The sequence below is a fragment of the Odocoileus virginianus genome, chromosome 3 (genome assembly GCF_023699985.2).
Source record: "Odocoileus virginianus isolate 20LAN1187 ecotype Illinois chromosome 3, Ovbor_1.2, whole genome shotgun sequence".
NCBI classification, from domain to species: Eukaryota; Metazoa; Chordata; class Mammalia; order Artiodactyla; family Cervidae; genus Odocoileus; species Odocoileus virginianus.
Genome location: NC_069676.1, coordinates 7,573,472 through 7,589,672, shown reverse-complemented (window position 1 = coordinate 7,589,672; position 16,201 = coordinate 7,573,472). Strand labels below are relative to the sequence as shown.

The 16,201-nt window shown below is 46.4% G+C and overlaps 1 protein-coding gene and 1 pseudogene across 3 annotated transcripts in view; both read right to left on the bottom strand.

The window, feature by feature from the left end:
* Window positions 1–1,168: 1,168 nt before the first annotated feature.
* On the bottom strand, window positions 1,169–1,668 carry LOC110142713 (large ribosomal subunit protein uL23-like; annotated as a pseudogene).
* Window positions 1,669–4,987: 3,319 nt separating this feature from the next.
* The window catches only part of SLC1A6 (solute carrier family 1 member 6), a 161,603-nt gene continuing 150,389 nt past the window's right edge, over window positions 4,988–16,201 (bottom strand). For all 3 annotated transcript variants that reach the window (XM_070462783.1, XM_070462773.1, XM_070462778.1), the window contains 4 exons: window positions 11,629–11,862; window positions 10,189–10,383; window positions 7,477–7,611; window positions 4,988–5,335 (listed from right to left, as the gene is read on the bottom strand). In XM_070462783.1, coding sequence (XP_070318884.1) covers window positions 5,140–5,335; window positions 7,477–7,611; window positions 10,189–10,383; window positions 11,629–11,862 — 760 coding nt within the window. In that variant the 3' untranslated portion in view covers window positions 4,988–5,139. The remainder of the gene's footprint in view (window positions 5,336–7,476; window positions 7,612–10,188; window positions 10,384–11,628; window positions 11,863–16,201) is intronic.

Here is a 16,201-nt window from a genome sequence, read left to right as displayed (position 1 = left end):
AACCCTTTGCAACCCCATAGACTGTAGCCCGCTAGGCCCTTCTGTCCATGGAATTTTCCAGGCAAGAATACTGGAGCAGGTTGCCATTTCCGTCTCCAGGGGATCTTCTCAACCCAGGGATTGAACCCAGATTTCCTGCATTGCAGATTCTTTACCATCCGAGCCACAAGGGAAACCCACATCAGCTATGTGCTAAGTTGCTTCGGTAGTCTCCGACTGCTTGCAACACTATGGACTATAGCCCACCAGGCTCCTCTGTCCATGGGATCCTCCAATCAAGAATGTTGGTGTGGTTGCCATTTCTAGAGGATCTTCCCAACCCAGGGATCAAACCCGCATCTCCAGCATTGGCAGGCAAATTCTTTACCACTGAGAAACCTGGGAAGCCCCTTAATCATACTCAAGTACAAAATAAAAAAAAATTTTTAAGATCTATACTTCCTTCTACCCATGGGATAAAATCAAATTCAAACCACAGTCCCCCCCAAAAAAAAAAAAATGATCTATCTTTCTCTAGTTTCTTTATTCTTTAAAATGCAGGCTTATAGAGAAAATAGAGCTGGAAGGGGTTCCAAGGATTGGAGGCGATGGAGGCATGGATCCCTTGACAGTATGTCACAATTTGTGTGGTGACCTGAGTTGTATGCTCTACGATATTCATATGCTGAAGTCCTAAACCCCTATACCTGGGAATGTGGCTGAGTTTCGAGATGGGGACTACAAGCCATAGTAATAAGCTTCTCAGGTGGCACTAGTGGTAAAGAACCTGCCTACTAACGTGGGAAATATAAGGGATGTGGGTTCGGTCCCTGGGCTGGGAAGATCCCCAGGAGGAGGGCATGGCAACTCACTCCAGGATTCTTGCCTGGAGAATCCCATGGACAGAGGAGCCTCTGGGGCTATGGTCCACAGGGTCCCTAAGATTCAGACATGACTGAAGCAACTGAGAATGCATGCAAGTTAAAATGAGTTCATTCAGGTGGGCCCTACTCTAATTTGACTGGTTTCCTTAAGAAGAAGAAATTAAGACTCAGACACACAGAGGGAAGACCATCTACAAGGAGAAGACAACCATCTACCAGCCAAGGAGAGAGGCCTCAAAAGAAGCCTACATTGCTGGCATCTTCATCCATGACTTCGTTGTTTTGTTGTTGTTTTCTTAACACAGTGAAAACTTTTATATTTGGAATTATCCAGCTGGACTCAGTTTAGGTGACCCCAATTTTGTTGGCAACATCCAAAGCATCATAGTCAGGAGTCAGTGGAACATATGCCCTCTTCGCTCCCTCAGGCCTGATCAGGGTATTGACCTCAGCCACATCAATGCCATAGAGCTTCTTCACAGCCTGTTTAATTTGGTGCTTGTTGGCCTTGACATCCACAGTGAATACCAGTTATTTTCTTCATGGCTGACTCAGTGGTGAGTGGGAACTTGATGATAGCATAGTCAAGTCTGTTTCTCCTAGGGGTGCTCTTCAGGGGATATTTGAGCTGCCTCCTAAGCAGCAGTGTTTTGGGCTGCCAGAAGGTGGGTAACCTCCAGATCTTCTCTTTTTTGTGGCTGTGGACACCTTTCAACACTGCTTTCTTGGCCTTCAAAGCCTTTGCTTTGGCTTCGACTTTCAGAGGGGCAGGGGCTTCCTTCTTCACCTTTGGTGCCATCTTCATGAAAAGGCGTGACTTCATTTTGTAAATGTTTATTTATTTGGCTGCCCCGGGTCTTAGCTGTGGCATGCAGGATCTTTGATCTTCACTGAAGCATGAGAACTCTCAGTTATAGAATGTGGGATCTAGTTCCCTGACCAAGTATAGAACCCAGGACCCCCTGCATTGCGAGCGCAGAGTCTTAGCCACTGGACCACCAGGGAACTCCTCGATCTAGGACTTCTAACCTCCACAGTGATGAGAAAAAGAAATTCTATTGTCTAAGACACTCAATCTGTTGTACTTTGTCATGGCAGCCCTAAAGAACTGGCGTACCCTGCTTCCACAGGAGCCCTCTGGGGACGCAGAACACTGACCATTGGGTGGATGGAGATAAAAGCTGAAATTCTAGTTTAACACTGGGATCTCACGCAAAGTTCCCCAAGGCCCATTGTAGAGTTGAATATTTTATAAGTGGATGAGCTTCTTGTCTTCTCGCAGAATATTTCTAAACTCTTACCATAATTGTCTCCAATTGTTGTTCAGTCACTAAGCCATGTCTGGCTCTTTGCGGCCCCACAAACTACAGCATACCAGGCTTCCCTGTCCATCACCAACTCCCAGAGTTTGCTCAAACTCATGTCCATTGAGTCAATGATGCCATCCAACTCTCATCCTCTGTCGTTCCCTTCTCCTCTTGCCCTCAATGTTTCCCAGGAGCACAGTCTTTTCCAATGAATTGACTCTTCACATCAGGTGGCCAAAGTAGTGGAGCTTCAGCTTCAGTATCAGTCCTTCCAATGAATATTCAGGGTTGATTTCCTTTAGGATTGACTGATTTGATTTCCTTGCTGTCCAAGGGACTCTCAAGAGTCTTCTCCAACATCACAATTTGAAGGCATCAATTCTTTGGCCCTCAGCTTCCTTATGGTCCAACTCTCACACCTGTACATGACCACTGGAAAAACCACAGCTTTGATTACACAGACCTTTGTTGGCAAAGTGATGTCTCTGCTTTATTAATATGCTGTCTAGGTTTGTCGTAGCTTTTCTTCCAAGGAGCTAGCATCTTTTAATTTCATGGCTGCAGTCACCACTCACAGTGATTTTGGTTCCATGGTGAGATAGATTAAATAGATTAAAGATTTCTGAAGTGCTTCTCCCAAGTTCTCTCAGTTGCTTATGCTCAAGAGTTCTCTTAAAACCTAAGAAATGGAGGATGGAGCATCCCAAAACCTACCCATGTTTGAATTTCCCACCCTATCCTCCCCCTGCCTTTGGGAGAGGTAAGTGCTCAAGTGAAGCTTAATTTGATTTAGAAAAAATTAATATCATATTTCTTAGACAAACAGATCATGGAGTTGAGTTATATTTATAGCAGCTATAATCATGTTACCTTCTGTTTTTCCTTGTTCTCCCTACACCTTTAGTAAGGGCTCATGTAATTTCCCACCTGGTTCATTAGCCTGCAAGAAAATAATGGTTAAACTCCAACATCCATCCTTACATATAAGAAGCCCCCTGGGGCCAGCCTGGGAATGTCCAGGACAATTAGTCCCAGGCATCAAGTGTCGGAGTTACAAGTCCCCATTACTCATCTCCATGGGACCTGCTTCCCCAGTTCCCAACAATGGGGTGTATGAAGAGGTTTAACTCAGAGGATAAGGGGTGCTCAAAGCCCAAAGAAAGGACTAGCCCTGGACTGCTTCCTGAAACATGACCTCTGAACTCCTGGAATATCCTACCTGATAAAAGTGTCTTTGTTTACCTGGGGCCTTAATCCACGCCAGATAGTCTGGTTGATGGTGAATGCCCGTTTTTGCTCACCTGGGACCCAGGGCAATGCAGTGTGTGCTGAATGGCTCATTTGTGTCTGCTGTGGCCCACCAATCCATGGGATTTTCCAGGCAAGAATGCTGGAGTGGGTTGCCATTTTCTGCTCCAGGGGATCTTTCTGACCCAGGAATCAAACCTGCACCTCCTGTGTCCCCTGCATTGCAGGCAGATTCTTTACCCACTGAGCCACTGGGGAAGCCAGGCTTTGTTCACCTGGGACCCAGGGCAATGCTATATTAGTCTGACCTCTGGAGGGACTCAGGCTTCCCTGGTGCCTCAGATGGCAAAGAATCCACCTGCTACTGCAGGAAACCTGCAATCTCTGGGTCAGGAAGATGCCCTGGAGAAGGGAATGGCTACCTACTCTAGTATTCTTACCTGGAGAATCCCACAGCCAGAGGAGCCTGGTGGGCTGCAGTCCATGGGGTCACAAAGAGTCAAACAGGACTGAGTGACTAACACTGGAGGGACTCAAGAATGAGCTGTGAAGGTCAGCAGGGACCCCATGCCTATGTGACACACCTGGATAAAAACTCTGGACACCAAGGTTCAGGTGGGCTTCCACGGTTGGTGGTATTTCACACGTGTTGTCACACCTCACTGCTGAAAGAATGAAGGGCTAGTCATGCAATTCCCCTGGGACAGGACAAGTGGAAGCTCACACCTGCCCTCTCCTGGACCCTGTCCCCTGCATCTTTTGCCTTTGCTGATTTCAGTGTCTCTTTTCAGTGCAGTAAACCATAAATGAGAGTATCCCAGCTTTTTCAAGTTCTATGAGTCCATCAAATCTGAAGGTGATCATGGGAACTCCCCACACCAAGGCCATCGATATTGTTTTAAAGCTAGACAGTGTATTAAAAAGCAGAGACACCACTTTGTCAACAAAGGTCCATATAGTCAAAGCTATCATTTTTCCAGTAGTCATGTACGGATGTGAGAGTTGAACCGTGAAGAAGGCTGAGCACCGAAAAGTTGATGTTTCGGAACTGTGGTGCTGGAGAAGACTCTTGAGAGTCCCTTGGACAGGAAGATCAAACCAGTCAATCCTAAAGGAAATCAACCCTGAATATACACTTGAAGGACTGATGCTGAAGCTCCAATATTTTGGCCACCTGATGCAAAGAGCAGACTCACTGGAAAAGATGCTCATGCTGGGAAAGATTGAAGCAAAATCGGACAGCAGAGGATGAGATGGTTAGAGAGCATCACCAGTCCAATGGACATGAATTTGAGCAAACTTCAGGAGACAGTGGAAGACAGAGGAGCCTGGTTGTGCTTCAGTCTACAGAGTCGCAGAGTTGGACACAACTTACCAACCTGAACAACAACAACACTGAGTTCCACCACTCTTTGAGAAAATGAGGAACATGAGCTGACCCCTCATCTTGTTGAACCTGAAGCTTCTCTTATCCCTAATCCCAGGGCAAAGATCTCCTTCTCTGCCTTGCTCATGGCCTCCCCGACAAATTTTCAGTATATGCCCAGAGAGAAACAGACAACTTAGACATTTTCATTCCTGCTCCTTTATCTCAGTTTCCCCCCAAACACACTGGAAAGAACATGTGTGTTCAGTGCACAGTCACTCGGGCAGTGGTTCTTCCCCAGGAACCCCCTCCCAGACCCCCTTCCCTCCTCTCTGGTTGGCAGAGCAGGGGGCTCTCACATGGCACTCTCGTTTCCTCCCCGCCCCCTGGACGCCCCTTTCTCATGTGCCATGAGTGACTTGTAGGGCTTCCCCAGGCTGGGGAGGGTGAGTTCAGCTTCCTGCAGCTCCAGCTCCCGCTGAGACAGATGTTCAATGACGGCTGCTCCGATAGAGTCCCCCAGCACATTGGTCATTGTGCGAAGTCGGTCACTGCAGAGGGGAGGGGAGAGAGAAGCCGCCATTAATCAAGGCTTGAGGCACTCCACAAAGACGGTGCAGCAGCTGGGGGCTCCGCATGCCCTGGAGGCAGGGCTCACACTCCAGGCGAACACAGGTTGGACCAAGCTCTCATGTGCTCATATTAGTTCTCAGCGGTGCAATTCTTTTTTTAACGTAAATGTATGATATAACAAATTAGGGGTATGGACATGTATATGGAATTTAGAAAAGTGGTACTGATGAACTTATTTGCAGGGCAGGAATAGAAACACAGATGCAGAGAATGGACAAGTGGACACAGCGGGGGAAAGAGGATGGGACGAGTTTAGAGAGTAGCACTGACATATATACACAACTTTGTGTAAAATAGATAGTTAGAGGGAACCAAAAGCAGAGACATTACTTTGCCAACAAAGGTCCATCTAGTCAAAGCTATGGTTTTTCCCGCAGTCATGTATGGATGTAAGAGTTGGGCTATAAAGAAAGCTGAGCACCAAGGAATTGATGCTTTTGAACTGTGGTGTTGGACTCTTGAGAGTCCCTTGGACTGCAAGGAGATCCAACCAGTCCATCCTAAAGAAAATCAGTCCTGAATATTCACTGGAAGGACTGATGTTGAAGCTGAAACTCCAATACTTTGGCCACCTGATGTGAAGAACTGATTCATTTGAAAAGACCCTGATGCAGGGAAAGGTTGAAGGTAGGAAGAGAAGGGGATGACAGAGGATGAGACGGTTGGATGGCATCACTGACTCCATGGACATGAGTTTGAGTAAACTCCAGGAGTTGTTGATGGACAGGGAGGCCTGGCATGCTGCAGTCCATGGGGTGGCAAAGAGTCAGACACGACTGAGCGACTGAACTGAACTGAACTGGGAACCTGCGGTGTGGCACAGGGAGCCCAGCTCAGTGCTCTGTGATAACCTAGAGGGGCAGGAGGGAGGGGAAGGAGGGAAGTTCAGGAGGTAAAGAATATATGTACACCTGTAGCCGATTCATGTTGCTGTAGAGCAGAAACATTGTAAAGCAATTAAACTCCAGTTTTTTAAGTAAATTAATTCACTTTAAAAAAGAAAATTAGGGGTTATGAGCTGAACAGCATACAGAATGAGGAAGGTAACAACCACTGTGAGTAAATAAGACCCTGCTGGAAACCGTCTAAATGGGAGTGAGATCCAGGCAAGAGAGCCAAGGTGGAGATAAAAGTCCAGATTTTCATATGTAAACCTCCTATTATTAAAAGTTGAGGAAATTCCCTGGCATTCCAGTTGTTAGAACTCAGATTTCACTGCCAGGGCTTGGGTTCAATCCCTAGTCAAGGAACTAAGATCCAACAAGCTTGGCAGCACAGCCAAAAATAATTAATTAAAAAATAAAAGTTGAGGGGGGCTCCCCCAGTGGCACTAGTGGTAAAGAATCTGCCTGCCAATGTAGGAGACATAAGAGACAGGGGTTCAATCCCTAGATCAGGAAGAACTCCTGGAGGAGGGCATGGTAAGCCCCTCCAGTATTCCTGCCTGAAGAGTCCCATGGACAGAGGAGCCTGGCAGGCTACCGTCCACAGGGTCACAAAGAGTCAGGACACAACTGAAGGGACAGGCACACACACACAAAAGTTGAGGGACTTCTCTGGTGGTCCAGTGGCTAAGACTCTTCACTCCCAAAGCAGGGGGTCCAGGTTCGATCCCTGGTCAGGGAACTAGATCCCACATGCCAAAACTAAGAGTTCAAATACCATTACAAAGCTAGAAGATCCGCATGCCCCAGCTAAGACTTGGCACCATCAAATAAATAAATAAAATTTTTAAAATAAAAGTTGAGATTTTTTTTTTTAATTTGCAAGTCAGCTCTGCCCCATGGATCACCTTCTTTTTGTGATTTCTACACAAGGCAGGTACCATGGGGCTTTTCTGGAAGATGGATAAAGCCCCTCGTGGCTTACTTCCCTACTTCCAACTATTAACTCTATGGAATTTGGGGTCCATACTGCTTGGGATGTTCTCCAAGGCCCTCTTTTCATTCTAAAATTCTAAAGTTCTGTCCTTGCTGGAATGAGAGCCCATTCATTGGGAGCCTACAGGGAAAGCAGGGGATTCAAGGAGAGAGAGTAGAAGAGTCTGAAGAATACTCACAGGAACCAGTCCACAGCGATGATGAGCGTGATGTCTTCAGTGGGCAGGCCGACCGAGGTGAGCACAATCACCATGGTGACCAGACCTGCCTGGGGGATGCCAGCAGCCCCAACACTGGCTGCGGTAGCTGTGATACTGCAGGGGGAGAGAGGACACAGGGATGCAGGCAGGGAGAAGGGAGAAATGAGGTGGTGTTAGGAGAGACACAAAAGAAGGGAAGGCATCAGATCCCCAAAATGAAGAGTAAATCCAAAGCAACTTTTATAGAAAGCCAGTGCAGACATACACCCTCGTCTTTTATTGGGATCTGGCTGGAGTTTCATCCAATGAAGTTTTAAAAAGTTCATATTGCAGATGCAAGAGCAGGTGGGTTTTTTTTAATCTGAGTTGTTTTTGCTGCTGTTGTTGTTGTTGTTGTTTAGTTGCTCAGTTGTGTCTGACTCTTTGCAACCCCATGGACCGCTGCCCACCAGGCTCCTCTCTGCATGGTATTTCTCAGGCAAGAATACTGGAGTGAGTTGCCATTTCCTTCTCCAGGGGATCTTCCCAACCCAGGAATCAAACCCTCATCTCCTGCATTGGCGGGCAGATTCTTCATCACGGAGGCACCAGGTACACCCCTCAAAGCTGAGAACTACGTTTTATTTCAGGACCTTACCGAGCCAGAGTGACAGCAACTCTGGTACCTCTGAGGAAAGGTTCTGAAGAGGTTAGGGACAAAGGAGTTTTTGTTGAAAAAAAAAAAAAGAGTGAAAAATAAAAGCTTGTCAGGAAACCTCTAACAGATCACTGCTAAACACAAAAATAAAAATTAAAAAAAACAAGAAGAGTAGCCCTGACATATACACACTATCCTGTGTCACACAGATAGCCAGTGGGAAGCTGTGGTGTACCACAAGGGGCTCAGCTCAGTGCCTCCGTGGAGATATAGAGGGCTGGGGTGGGGGAGGGAGAGTGGGAGGGGGGCCCCAATGGAGGGGATCTTTGTTCACTTATAGTTGGTTCACACTGTTGTGCAGCAGAAACCAACACAGCCTTGTAAAGCCATTATCCTTCCAATAAAAATTAAAAATTAATTTTAAAAATCATCCTCCAATTAAGATTTACATTAAAAACACCAGACATCTCAAGTCAGTGATTTGAGTGCTTTTCTATGTATGGGACAATACAAGAGTCTGGCCCATTGATATCATTTCCAGATGGGCATCTGAACTATTCAGGGCCAGTAGCCTGCTTTGTTCCATCTTGAATTGCCCCCAAGGGGCACCTTTGGGGGCAGCTGCAGGGGCCAATAGCTGATGTCAGGGTGACAACCTTTGTTTACTGAAAAGACCAGTGACATTTTTTGTCCACAGATGCAAAGGAAAGCAAGCAGTCAGCATGGCATGAGTGTTTAGGGATGTCATACCCATGACACCCTGCTTCCCTTGTGGTTCAGTGGTAAAGAAGTCAACTGCAAGGCAGGATACATGGGTTCGATCCCTGGGTCAGGAAGATCCCCTGGAGGAGGAAGTGGCAACCCACTCCGGTATTCTTGCCTGGAGAATCCTATGGACAGAGGAGCCTGGTGGGCTACAGGCTGGGCGTGTCGCAAAGAGTCAAACACAATTGAGCGACTAACCAACAACAAACCCATGCTGCCCCGTGCCTCACCCAGAGAGAGCAATGTGAGAGGTGATCCCAATGCTCCCTGAAGTTTCCGCAATGTTTCTTTCTTTGCTCCTTTAGTCTCCCTAGGCGTAAAAGCAAGGATTTAACCAGCTGCCTCTGGGGGCTGGAAGAGGGCAGAAGAATCAACTGGGACAGCATCCATGAAGCAGAAGCTTGAGTCCCCCATACATCCATGTGCTAGAAGTAGGTGGGTCAGTAGAGAGAGGTCCTGATGCCAGGAAGGACACTCTGGGAGGTGGGCTATGTTTAGAGTCAAAAGAAGAAACCGTCTATGGTACTGAGTAAGTGAAAAAACATACACTTACATGTATATGGCTTAGGAAAACTAAAATGTACAACACCTAGAAAATGAAAGAGATGGTGGTCTACCACCAAGTAGAGGGTCAGACTGAATCAAGAGTAGACTAACGAACTGAGAGAGTAGCATCAATATATATACACCACCAGGTGTTAATAAGACAGCTAGTGGGAAGCTGCTGGGTCTCCCAGGTGGCAATAGTGGTAAGAACCCACCTGCCAATGCAGTAGATGTAAGAGATATAGACTCAATCCCTGGGAAGATCACCCAGAGGACATGGCAACCCACTCCAGTACTCTTGCCTGGAGAATCCCATGGAGAATCCCATGGACAGAGGAGTCTGGCAGGTTACAGTCCATGGGGTACAGCCCATGGAGTGACTGAGATGGTACATAGCAAGAATTTCATAAATGTTGGCCATCATTGTCACCACCAAAACATTTATCACCACCATCACCATGATCAACACCATCCACATCATCTCCACTATCACCAACATAATCTACATCATCATCATCATCACTGTCATCAGCATTACTATCATCAGTGTCTTTTCCTTAGACTAGATCTTCCCTGAGTGCAGGAACCATGTCTTATTTTTTTCCTGCAGCCCCCAACACACACCCCCATCCAATATATAAAGGCTCCCTTCCCTCCAACACCATCCACCCCCCACCCACCCAGCCAAGCTAATGACTTCTCAGGTCTCACCTGTTGGCAGATTCCAGCCAAGGCCAACTCACCTGATAGTTGTGATCTGGCCCAGGTTGAGCTCGTAGTTGTTGACTTGGGCAATGAAGATGGCGGCCAGGGCCTCATAGAGGGCGGTGCCGTCCATGTTGACGGTGGCCCCCACGGGCAGCACGAACCTGGTGATGCGGCGGTCCACACCGAGGCCCTCCTCCAGACAGCGGAAGGTGATGGGCAGTGTCGCAGAGCTGGGGAAGAGAGCCCCGGGGGCTGAGGATTGGGGGTAGTCATGGGCCCAAGGAGGGCTCCCCTTGAGAACGTTGGGAGGCAGGCTGGGAACTAGAGTAAGGGGAAGATGGCAGATGTATAACATTTCAGGGGCTGATAACTGTGCATGGGGGAGAGGGACTCTTCATGACACAGGGAGCACATAGCAGTGACATCCCCCAGGCTCAGGTCTCTTGACCCACCTAAAGTCAATAGCTTAAGGCTACTTACTACACACTAGTTCAGGTCACTGGTTCATGCCACTAGTTCACTCTAACTATCCACTCCAAGAAGAGGAAAGGTCTTCTAAGTTACCACCTCTCAGGGCTAAGAGAAGGGTATTACAGAAGACTCCTATTCCCCACTTCCCGTGTTTACTTGGGGACTGACCTCAGCTATACTAGCCTTCTCAGTATTTCTCCCCACTTGGAATCAGCTGATCCATAAAACATGTACTCTGTCTGGTCAGCTTTATATCATGCAAAGAGAAGCTTGGACCCACAGAGATGATGTTTAGGTGTCCATGCCTGTGGCAACCTGGTGAGTTTAATTCTGGGTGTACAAGCAAGCCAATCCTACTCGACCACAGATCAAGAGGCACATTCTTCAGTGTATAAGCAATAAAAATTATATTCTTCTTCCATCTGGTTGGCTCTAGTGATACATCTCAGATTGTTTTGAATTTGGTTGATGAGAGAAAGGGGAGCTTCTTATGAACCCCCTGAAACCACAAAATAAAAGAAGCCAAGAGATCTCCCAGAGGCCATCTCAAGGCAAGATGAGACCCTATGAGCTAGAAAATGACTGAGATCAGGAGGCATGTTGGAACCTTTGTCCTAACCTCAAAATTGGTAGCTGGCTCTCTATCCGTATTAAATAGAGAAACAGAAAAAGAGGGGAAAAGAGTCACAAAAGCCAGCACGTGACAAAGATCAGTGCCCAGGTGTTGGGTGCTAATCACTTCAGTCATGTCTGACTCTTTGTGACCCTATGGACTGTAGCCTGCGAGGCTCCTCTGTCCAGGGGATTGTTCAGTCAATAATACTGGAGTGGACTGCCATTTCCTCCTCCAGGAGATCTTGAACCACCTTCAAAGAGCCACTGACACTACTCAATAGCCCAGATGAGGTTCTGAAGTGGTAGAGAGGGCAGGACTCCCAGGAGATCCTAGGAAAGACAAAGAGTGAAGCTAGGAAAGGCACCAGCAGTAGGGGTCAAGGTCATACCTGGAAGATGTGCCCATGGCGGTGATGAGAGCCTGCAGTATTCCTCCAATGAAGGGGAAAGGGTTCCGGTGGGTGATGAGGAAGTAGATGAGAGGCAGGATGCCACCGGCATGAACGAACAAACCCACGATGACGGTCAGGGTGTACATGCCCAGCTGACCCCCCAGGACGGCCATGTCTTCCATCTCTAAGATCTTGCCAGCAATCAGGAACAGGATCCCCACGGGTGCATACCTGGGCCAAGCCAGACACCTGTCAGGCCTTCCTCATGACCTCCCCTGGCACTAGCAGCCCATATAGACCTTGGAGCCAGGAAACACCCACCATACAGCACCTGACTCCCCTCCAACCTCCCCCACACAATAACCTATGGGGCTGGGTTCCATGAACATATCCCCCCTTTTCTTCCTGCTTACCCACAGCTCAGCCTCAGTCTTACAACTCCAAGATAAACTCTCATAAGGGCTCTCCTTCACTCACTCCCCACTTCAAAGACCTCCCAATAATCGCTGTCTTCAGGACTTCTTCCTGAGGCTGTGCCCAGATACTCCCTATCTCTGACCCTCGAACTTCCCTCATTTCCCATATTTGTAACTCGTGTGCCCCTATTCTCTAAATTCCCTAAAAGTGCATTTCCTCACTCATTCGCCAGCCCTGAGCTATTTCACCTGGATTTCCCACAGACATCTCAAAACAGTCTCTCTCAAATATCCTATGATATCACATATATGTGGAATCTTTAAAAATGGTACAAAGGAACCTATTTACAAAACAGAAATTGTGATGCAGATGTAAATAACAAACTTATGGTTACCAAAGTGAAAAGGGAGGAATAAATTGGAAGAGTGGGATTAACATATGCACACTACTATATATAAAATGGATAAGAGTTGGACAGGACTGAGCAACTGAACTGAACTGAAGAAGAACCTACTGTATAGCACAGGGAACTCTGTTCAATACTCTGTGATGACATAGATGGTAACAGAATCTAAAAAGGAGTGGATATATGTATGTATATTATATATAACTGACTCACTCTGCTGTACATCTGAAACTAGCACAACATTGTAAATCAACTATATGCCAATAAAAATTAATTATAAACAACCTGTCTTATTAAATTACCTATTTATTCATTTTCTCAACAAATATCCATTGAGCACCTACTGTGTTCCAGTCACATGGTCCCTGCCCTCTTGGTACTTACATTCTAATGGGTGAAATATGCAGTACACAGAGAAATGTGTCATTAAAAACCTCAGTGTGTGATAGCTGCAAAAGAGAGTCACTTTTGAGTGGGGCTCTAAGAAGGAGTGGTCAGGGAGGGCTTCTCGGAAGAGGTGACATTTGCACAGAGACCTGAATGATGAAAAGCAACCATGCATATCTGAGGGGAAAGCACTGCAGGAACAGTGCAAAGACCCAGAGGTGAATGTGAGCTAGGAGTATAGGAGGAGCAGAGAGAAGACCAGTGTGACTGCAGCAATGAGTTAAAAAGATAGTGGAGGAGACAGAAGAAGCAAGTTCATCAGGGGCTCACCTGTTTTCCCCTCAAATCAGCTCATTGCTTAGTTTTATGAATTTCTGCCAACAGTGCCCTAATTAACCCATCACCTGGCTTCCTCTGTTACTTCTCTCTCTTTAGAAATTGAAGTCTACACTTGTTCATTGTCATGGAGGATGTACTAGAGGAGGTGAGGACCACTTGGGAAGTTGGTGCAACAGCTTAGGGCAGAAATGATGAGACCCAAGCTAAGGCTGTGGAAATAAGGATACAGGAGACACCTTCAGACATTTCTGGGCTCAAGGTTAGCCCTCATGGGTGATTGCTGAATAGTCTCCAACTCTATGTCTAGGAATATTCCCAAACTCCTCACCTCCATCCTTCCTTCTCATCTTCTGCAAAATTCCTCAACTCTGTATCAATTGTACATGATTTCTTTCCTTCCATACTCAGCTACTTGACACATATAGTGTACGTGCATGCTTGCTCGGTCATGTCTGACTCTTCGTGATCCCATGGAATGAAAACCACCAGGCTCCTCTACCCATGAAATTTTCCAGGCAAGAATACTGGAGTGGGTGGCCATTTCCTACTTTTCCTACTCCAGGGGATCTTCCAAACCCAGGGATTGAACCTGCAACTCCTGCATCTCCTGCATTGGCAGGCAGATTCTTTACTATTGTGACATATGGATATTTTCCAAAACATGCCAAATACCACTATAAAACTCACGGTTCCCAATTCAGTTGAGTTTTGAATACTTCTTTTCAATCTTCTTGCTTATCCTTGATAAGCTTCCCCTCCAAGCTAAGTTGAGATCTTGGAAAAGCAGCTGGAGGGCTCCAGGGCATTGGACCTCATGGGGTTAACTGGACCCAAGTGGGTAAGAAAGGGGAGAGGGGGACTTCTTCCTGCACAGCCTCAGAACCCCAATTGTGAACACAGTGGACTGACCTCACTGGCCCCACAGTCCCCGTCCCCTCCACTTCTGAAACTTTTGTTCCTAATGACAAAGTGGTTATGTGCAATGCATACAAACATACTAAGAGTCCTCTGGTTCAGTCCTGGATTCACTTTAATATATTTATGTTGTAAGTTTTTTGCTTCCTTCTCTTGTACCTACTTCCAGTCCTGTTTTGCTTTCCTTCTTGGGTTTTGCTTTGTCTATTTTTTGTCGTAACCTCTTGAAGTAACAGCAGTTGAAAAAGGATGACAACCAGGGCTTCCCTGGTGGTCCAGTGGTTAAAAATCTGCCTTGCAATTCAAGGGACATCAGTTCAGTCCCTGATTCAGGAAGATCCCGCATGCTGCGAGGCAACTGAGCCCATGGGCCACAAGTAATGAGCCTGCACTCTAGACACCGCAGGCTGCAACTACTAAGCCCAATGGGCCACAACTACCAAAGGGTGCGCAACGTGCCTAGAGCCCATGTTCTGCAACAAAAGAAGCCACCGCAGTGAGAAACCTGTGCCCAACTGCAGAGTGGCCCCCACTCGCTGCAACTAGGGAAAGCCTGTGTACAGCAACAAAGACCCAGCTCAGCCAAAAATAAATAATTTGTTTTCAAAGAATGACAACTGAATTACAAGGTGGAGACCACCTTGAGCCTGACTGGGGAGACCACTCTGTATCCATGACATTTGTTTTTAATCAAAAAAATTTTTTTAACATTTGCCCTTTAATTTTCATTTGAAATCAATTTCTTTAAATATTTTAGCGGTAAGTTCTGAATAGTGAAGATACTGTCTCCCACTCCTTCTCCCCACCGCAATCCCCAGGCCTTGCTTCTCTGCTCAAGACACAAATAGGCACTCTGCACCCTGATGCTTTCCCAAGCTCTCAACTTAGCCTCGAGCCCCTCCCGGCCACTTTCCCCTGATTTGGGAGGATAGACAAACTCGTTCCCAACTTGGGAAGACAGCCTTGTTCACATCTTCCCCCACTATTCCCAACGTATGCTCCCACCTTCTTGAACTCCTCGCCATTCCCCAGACAACTCAGATTCCTTCAAGCTTTGCATGTTCTGTTCCCTCTGCTTGAAGCACCTCTTCCTTCTTCATGTCCATTCGACTCCTACTCACCTTTCAAGACCCAACTAAGAGGTGGACTTCTCCATGACTTTCTCCTCACCCTCCCAGGCAGAGTTCACGGCATATACTTCACTGGCGGCTCACTTTTCTGCATCCCCTATGCTATTTTTTTCTTTTGAACCTTTTATTTTGTACTGGGTCTAGCCGATTAACCATTCTGTGGTAGTTTCAGGTGAACAGGGAAGGGACTCAGCCATACACATACATGTATCCATTCTCCCCCAAACTCCCCTCCCACCCAGACTGCCATGTCACAATGAGCAGAGTTCCATGTGCTCCACAGGAGGTCCTTGCTGGTTATCCACTTTCAATACAGCAGTGTGTACAGGTCCATCCCCAACTCCCTTACTATCCTGCCCCCTGACAATCATAATTTCGTTTTCTTAGTCTGAGAGTTTTTTTCTGTTTTGTAAGTAAGAGCATTTGTATCATTTCTTCTTAGATTCCACATATAAGTGATGTCATGTTTTTCTCTTTCTCTGACTTACTTCACTCAGTATGACATTCTCTAGGTCCACCCATGTTGCTGCAAATGGCATTATGCCATTCTTTTTAATGGCTGAGTAATATTCCATTGTGTGTAAGTACCACATCTTCTTTATCCATGGCTCTGTCAATCATATTCCCTATACTTTCTAAATGTTTCTTGACTCTAGAACCTTCCACCTTGTATCATATTTATCTAATATGCTTCTGTCTCCTCTAAGACTTTGCAAGCTCTTTGAAGACAAGGACTGAATTCAAGTTATCTCTGTATTCCAGAGTTCGAAACAAAGTCCGCCTGGGAAAATGTCTGCTGAAAGAGTGATGAGATTTAAAGAGTGAATGAATGAATGTGTCAATTAAGGCACAATTAGAGAGTGGATAAATGAATAAGAAAATGAGCAAATGAAACATGAATGATGGGTGTGTGAATGAATGAGTGGGTTAAACAAACAGATGAATGAAAGCAGGGAATATTTGATTGAATGATAGA